Raw genomic sequence first — 6,871 nt, forward strand, 5'->3', positions numbered from 1 at the left:
CAGATCGAACATCTCGTCACATGATGATACTGTGTTTTGTACAATTCAGGTTCAGTTCATTTCGGTAGTTTATTCTTATCTGATAAGTTTTTTTAAAACGGAAAACCAACATTCAAGTAAAATATTAGGTATTACAAAGTGAGTACAATTTTAATCGAGCCTAAACCATTGTCGAGCTTTCACCGTTTTTACCGTCCAGAAGGGAATTGTCTGAATATTGATAGTTTTGCATGGCACCTTAAAAAAAAAACATCTTTCGCTTCTTACTTTAATAAACAATCGTAGCAGATGAAAAAGTCACAAAATAACTTTTATAACGCCTTCCATTACAGTGTGTTTGTTACCGTTCCGAGGCAAACAGTTGTACCAGCTTGAACTTCTGCACCTTGCCAGATGTCGTCTTTGGCAGATCGTTCAAGATCCGAACATACTTCGGTACCTTGTAGTATGCTAACTTTCCCTCGCAGTAACGTTTTACTTCCTCACGATCGATCGTATCGGACGAGTCCTTGAGTCGCACGTACGCACACAGCTCCTCGCCCGTCCGCTCGTCAGGCACACCGATGCAGTGCGCTTCTAGAATCTTGGGGTAAGTGTTGAGAAAGTCTTCCACCTCCTTCGGGTAGATGTTTTCGCCTCCACGGATAACTACGTCCTTCAGTCGACCCACGATCTTCCCGTAGCCATCCTCGCGCAGTACGAACTGATCGCCTGTTCGCAGCCATCGATCGGCACCGATCGTGTCCTTCGTCTTTTTCTCATCCTCCCAGTAACCGAGCATGGTACCATAGCCACGCACACAGAGCTCACCGGCCGTTCCGAACGGTACGATGTGACCGGCCTGATCGATCACCTTCGCCTCGTAGTGATCGGTAATGTGGCCGACCGTTTGCTGGACATCTTCCGGGCTCTCGTCGAACAGAGCTTGGAAGATAACGGCCGTCGTTTCGGTCATGCCAAAGACGGTTTTTACCTTCCGCACGCCCAGTGTGTGTTTGATGTCGGCAAACAGCTTCGGCGAGCAGGTGGCTCCTCCGGTGACGGCGATCTCGGGCGTCTCCAGTTGGGCTCCACTTTCCACAATTCGTCGCACAAGGTCCACGTACATGGTTGGAGTTCCAAGGATGATGGAGCATCTGGGAAACAGTTAGAGAACCGTGAATGCGTGCTATTCCTTGATGCGAAAGCTCCTTTTATACCTCTCACGTACAATGGCAGCTAAGGAGTCGGCCGCCTTGAAGCCTGCGGTTGGCAAGACTAGTGTGGAACCGTACGAAAGTGCCGCCATGATGGCAATGACCATGCCGAACGCGTGGAACAGTGGTACCTGCACGCACAATCGATGCTCCCTCCGATCCAGCTCGTTCCTGTGGCCAATGTGGATTCCATTGTTTACAAAACCAAAGTGTGACATCAGAGCCGCTTTCGGTGCTCCCGTGGTGCCTGACGTGAACTGAAGATTGACGCCACTATCCGGTACTATCTTGGACTGTAGCATTTCAATCTTACTGATACTCTGTTCCGATGGTAGCTCGTACAGTTCACTGAATTTTATTGCTCCCCTGAAATGAAAGATCAGATTCACATCAAAATTTCTCCCGGGAAGATTGTCCAAATTTCACCACTCACGGTAGACTCTTCTGGCTATCGATGATAACGGTTGACAGATTTGGTAAAGATTCGCTCTTCAGCTCACCCGGCTTCGATGAGGCAAGCTCGGGAGCGATATGAGACACCATGCCGTAATAGTTCTGTTGGCGAAAGCCTTCCGCAGCAACAAGCGCCCTGATGCCAACCTTCTTAAGTGCGTACTCCAACTCCGGCACTTGGTAGGCGGGATTGATACCGACCTGCAGGGAAGACACACAAGGAAAGTGACACTAAAGTGCTACACCGCGACAATAACACTCTCGCTCTCTATCGGAACAGATCGCAAGATCAATGCTCTGAACGGGATTTTCCTGGGGAGAGATCAACATATCTGGCTAAAAAGCCGGTTCTTTATCACATCTTCCGTCTTCGCACCGTTACGCCAGACAAACGAAGGGAAATAACCACCCGAAACAGGTTTCTCGCGACGACGACAGATTCTGACGCAAAAAAAGCGCCAAATTCTCAACCGGCTGGGATCTCAGCGTGGACTGCACACGGTGTGCCAGTATCGACTGATCACTCCATCCGTACGGTGTTCGTTACCATGGCGACGTTGTGGAGTGTCGTTTTAGGTGTGGCATTGTTGACGGTCCGCTCGGTGCAGGGTCAAGGATGCGGCGAACGTAAGGTGGATTACGCAAAGCTGATCTTGGGCGGGGAGGATGCCATCTCGGGCCAGTGGCCATGGCACGCGGCCATCTTCCATCGGATCGAGCGTACGTTCACGTACCAGTGCGGTGGTGCCATCATCAACCAGAACACCATTCTAACCGGTAAGTACGGTTGATTGTGGGGCAACGGTTTTGGATGTCTGGGTCACGAAAAACATGTATGTCGCTCTCCCTCGAGACAGCCGCCCATTGTGTGCGGCTTAACGTTGGTGTCATCCCGGTGGACCGGTTGTCGGTGCAGGTAGGCCGAACGTATCTGTACGCAGCGGAACGGCATACGCAGGAGCATCAGGCCGATCGGATCATCGTGCACGAGGAGTACAGTGCGGCACTGGTGCGTCACGATATTGCCCTGATCAAGCTAGCGACGGACATCAAGTTCACGGAGTACGTGCAGCCCGTCTGCTTGTGGGAACGTTCGAAGGTGGACATTGGGCTGCTGATCGGGCGCGTCGGCACGGTGGTTGGTTTCGGTATTACGGAAATTGGCGAGGTGGCCGATCGGTTGCGTGTGGCGTACATGCCCATCGTGGACACCCAGACGTGTCTCGAAAGCAACCGCAACCTGTTCGGTCGCGTCCTGTCGAGGAATATTTTCTGTGCTGGGTTCCGTAATGGTAAGCGGGGTGACAAATCGAACGATCGTTCGACTGTGAGCATATGCTTCTGATGCCGGTTCTCCCATCGATAGGAACCACGGTTTGTGGGGGTGATAGTGGTGGTGGCATGTACTTCGAGATCGAGAACCGTTGGTACGTACGGGGGATCGTTTCGTTCAGCGGACAGAACTGCCAGTCGGCCGATTACGCCGGTTTCAGCGATGTGGCTACGTATCTCGACTGGATCAACCGGTACACGAGCGGCACACAGAGCAGCCCGTACTCGAGCACCGTCATCGACAACCAGCGCTTGCTGGCGTTGGATGTGTGCGGTGTGAACAGCTACCCATCGACACCTGAAGATGCGAAACCCGTTTTTCAAGGCTATCCCTGGTTGGGTGTGATCGAGTATCAGCAGATCGGAACCGGACAGCGGCGTGTACTGTGCCAGGCGACGCTCATCACTCTGCGATACGTTCTAACGGCGGCACAGTGTGTTTCCCTGCCAACGAATTCTTACCAAATGTGAGTGTTGTGTTTAGTAGGCGGTGGTTCCGTTCTTTGCCCAAGGTTTAATTCTCCCTTTTGACAGTGTTGCCGTACGTTTGGGTGAGTTTGACACGGTATCCGACCCGGACTGTGCTATTGTCGAGGGCAGGAGACAATGTCAGTCTCCGGTGCAAACGGTACCAATAGAGGAGATAATCGTTCATAATGGTTTCAACAATCCAGCGTTTGCCAACGATCTAGCGCTCATACGCCTCCGGCAGCAGGCCAACGTATACCAGGGTGAGTGGGAGATTGTCACTACTTTGAAGTACATTTTTCAAGCGTAATTGTTTGATTTGTTCTCCGCCTCAACTCTAGAAAACATCAAGCCGATCTGCCTGCCGTTCTCAACCGCACTGAAGTCTCACAAGCCATCGTACTACATTCGCACTGGGTGGCTGGCACGAAGCACCAGCACCTTTCTGTACCGCAGTTTTCCAAGTTCGATCGAATCGGTCGGCTGCCAGGACGCGTACAATGATCAGGATGTACCGCTGGAAAAAACTTACGGCCAGATTTGTATCCGTCGGGACAATCCATCCTCCGGGGCTTGTACGTTCAACATGGCTGCCACCCCACTGCAGTCGGTGCAGTTGGTTGGCCCTAGCGAGCGGTACGTGCTGTACGGGTTGCTTTCCTTCGGGCCCAAGCAGTGTCTCGAAACGTACCCAGACGTGTACACGGCCATCGCACCGTACGTGGATTGGATTGTTTCAAACCTTAAGCCATAAACGATGCATCCGCAGCTATCGAACGTACATACACAAGCCCGCATTCATTCGCTTACCGAAATCATACCGGCACGTGCCGTCGCCAGGTTGGTGAGATAGAACAGCATCCCGTTTGGAGCCCAGATTCCAACACGATCACCCTGCCGCAGACCGAGCTGATAGAAGGAAGCCGCCAGACGATCTACCTGTGCCGGGAGCAAACCAGATAAGCAGACAGTGAGGACCTTTCCCAATTCGCAAAACATGAAGCAACATAAAGCATGTCGCCGACAATCTTGGCGCAGTAATTGCGCTTAATTGGCTCGGGGCGTAACAGAAGCAGCCGCCATTCGGTGGTCACCCAATTAGGGTGTCTGCAGTGCCGGTAAGCGGCTTACCTTGTCTAGGACGGCGGCATACGTGAGCCTTGCGCCTGATTCGTAACAGGATACGATGGCTTCATTGTTCGGGAATCGTTCCGCTGCCAGGCGCAGGTGTTGACCGACGTTCCTGTATACGAGGGGTTTACTGCCAATGTGGTGGATGTAGCTTTGCTGTTGCTCGTGCGTTCCAGGAGCAACGGTTGATTGTGTGCGAACCGATTGTAGAATCCTAAAGATGGCGTTTGAACATAGAATATTGATAAGCATTAGCAACAGCTGGTAAGATTTAATATGGTTTGGCTAAACGAGAGGAGTATGAGAATTTTGACCATTGTTTCCGATATTATTTGATTGAATCAGATAAGATAAAACCCGATCAATATTACATTTAAGTCATTTGCTTAAATTCCCAACGAATGGAAGAATTTAAGAATGTTAAGTCGAAATCATTTACGTATTGTTAGAGGAATATTGTAAGTTTGCGCCACTACTTAACCATAAATAAATATTTAGAATGCCATCTCTTAGACCATCTCTCCGAAAACCGTGAGAAATACTTGATAACAGGGTAATATTTAAGCTTTAAACTTTACTGACAGACCACCACTACTACCAAAAGGACAAAGGACAAATGCTTGGATTCTTCTGTCTTTCGCCTGTCTGTATGTTCTATCCCGTTCTTTGTGTATTTTATTTTAGAATCATTTGGATTCCCGCACTTTTGCTGATCAACTTTGTGCTCTTGCATTGCGTTTTCAATATTTCTGTGATGGTTTTTTTGATTTTGAGCCCACTTTAACATTCAGTTGAATACAATGCGTTGTATTTTTATCCGCCGAAACCACTTCGTTAATTAACGTTTCAACAATGTATGTAAATAAACTTATCAAATTAACGTATCTTTACAATTCGGCTCTCAGTCATTCTCAGTCAGCCAGTGTTGTTTAGACAACAGATGCTTCAAGTATGAAACCGAGGTAACCATGGAGATGGAGACAAAAACAATCTCATGATTCTTCCACAAACACAGCAACACGGTGCTAATTACTCCCTTGATAATGACTTTTACAATCGTCTTCCCTCACGATCTTCAACTCGTTTGCCATAGTTTAACGCTTGCCTGAGCCAACTCGCACGCTGGTATTGGTGATGCCGGACCAACCGTAACGCCATGCTTCACTTTCGATGGTAAGGGATGTGCAGCTCGCGGTAGAAGACAGGTCACTTTCTGTTGCACTTTGATGCACCGCTGGTACTTGAATTGCGGGTCAGTGTGTTTCAGGCAAACTAAATTGCCGATCGTACGCTACTCGCCACTGGAACTGGAAAGCACTTCGTGTTCGCGCACTGACGGTCACCGTATAACTAACCCATGCGCGGTTCGCAATCGTTGCATTGCACACTATCGCACCGCGTCATAAATGGCGTGCCCTTTCTTATCAACCCCAGTGGTTCTAAATTCGAGTCGGATGGCCATAAAGTTGAATGGAAGAATGGGTTTAAAAAGAGCGCAACAAAACAAAAAAACAAACCCGTATCACATTATAAATAGCGCGAACCTCTATGCTGTAACAGACCTCAACGACTGATTTGATAAGATTGTATACAAGCGGTGGTAATCTCGTTTTTTGTTGTTTTTTGTAGTTCTTGAATAAAAAAAAATACAGATACCTGCTGTGTGTTTATTAGATGCCCAAAAACTAAGAGCAGCTGCAGCTGATAATCTAATAAGCGATTTAAGCATTTGAATGAACCAACGGTTAATGGTTGTTTATTCAGTCCCGTTGGTGATGTGATCGTGATGATCGTGTGCCATTGTTTTTTTTCCTGGGTGAGTGTCAAGGTGAACTCAACCGTACAGAGGTTAGAGAGTGATTGGTACGAACCAGTTTCCGGCAGGTACGATAACGAATGCAGGCAATTTATGGCATCATCAATTAAGGGGGTAGCAAATGAACCAACTTACCAGAGGGGTAGCAAAGGGAAGCATGACGTTGTGTGCGCACAGGTACAAACCAACCAAGCGCCACCTACATTTGAACAGAGAATAGCAAAATCCTTCTTAAAAAATTGCTTTTTTTATCACGTTACCTAAAAATAATAACATTACTTCCTAACTGTCAGTACAATATGTTTTACAAAAGATCGTAAAAACTAAATCGCAGTAAGGACGGGTACGAGACACAAAGGATGGGTTTGAAACTGCTCGAGCAAAAACAAATCCAAAGTTATACTAACAATAAAGGTGCAAAGGATAAATAGTTTGACACAAACAGTGTAAAAAAAAACCTGCCAAAAACCAACGC

At 48.3% G+C, this 6,871-nt stretch overlaps 2 protein-coding genes across 2 annotated transcripts; one reads left to right on the forward strand and one right to left on the reverse strand.

Moving 5' to 3' along the window:
* Positions 1 to 340: 340 nt before the first annotated feature.
* Positions 341 to 5,738, reverse strand: LOC128711245 (medium-chain acyl-CoA ligase ACSF2, mitochondrial). The gene is made up of 6 exons (XM_053806111.1): positions 5,686 to 5,738; positions 4,581 to 4,794; positions 4,260 to 4,388; positions 1,630 to 1,850; positions 1,200 to 1,562; positions 341 to 1,136 (listed from the first exon to the last, which is right to left on the reverse strand). Exons 1-6 carry the CDS (start codon positions 5,736 to 5,738, stop codon positions 341 to 343), a joined length of 1,776 nt encoding a protein of 591 aa, XP_053662086.1.
* On the forward strand, positions 2,165 to 4,203 carry LOC128711246 (serine protease easter-like). The gene is made up of 5 exons (XM_053806113.1): positions 2,165 to 2,426; positions 2,507 to 2,941; positions 3,016 to 3,448; positions 3,516 to 3,712; positions 3,791 to 4,203. Exons 1-5 carry the CDS (start codon positions 2,198 to 2,200, stop codon positions 4,201 to 4,203), a joined length of 1,707 nt encoding a protein of 568 aa, XP_053662088.1. The 5' UTR covers positions 2,165 to 2,197.
* Positions 5,739 to 6,871: the final 1,133 nt, after the last annotated feature.

This window comes from Anopheles marshallii, chromosome 3 (assembly GCF_943734725.1).
Source record: "Anopheles marshallii chromosome 3, idAnoMarsDA_429_01, whole genome shotgun sequence".
NCBI classification, from domain to species: Eukaryota; Metazoa; Arthropoda; class Insecta; order Diptera; family Culicidae; genus Anopheles; species Anopheles marshallii.

Bases quoted from the DNA above. Each gene is read 5' to 3' on its own strand.
- LOC128711245 (XM_053806111.1), bottom strand. From the start codon at position 5,738: ATGGCGTTACGGTTGGTCCGGCATCACCAATACCAGCGTGCGAGTTGG. The intron at 4,795-5,685 runs GCAAGCGTTAAA...CGCCATCTTTAG, and splicing joins CAGCGTGCGAGTTGGCTCAG to GATTCTACAATCGGTTCGCA. The intron at 1,137-1,199 runs GTATAAAAGGAG...ACTGTTTCCCAG, and splicing joins GCTGCCATTGTACGTGAGAG to ATGCTCCATCATCCTTGGAA.
- LOC128711246 (XM_053806113.1), top strand. From the start codon at position 2,198: ATGGCGACGTTGTGGAGTGTCGTTTTAGGTGTGGCATTGTTGACGGTC. The intron at 2,942-3,015 runs GTAAGCGGGGTG...TCCCATCGATAG, and splicing joins CTGTGCTGGGTTCCGTAATG to GAACCACGGTTTGTGGGGGT. The intron at 3,449-3,515 runs GTGAGTGTTGTG...CCCTTTTGACAG, and splicing joins CCAACGAATTCTTACCAAAT to TGTTGCCGTACGTTTGGGTG.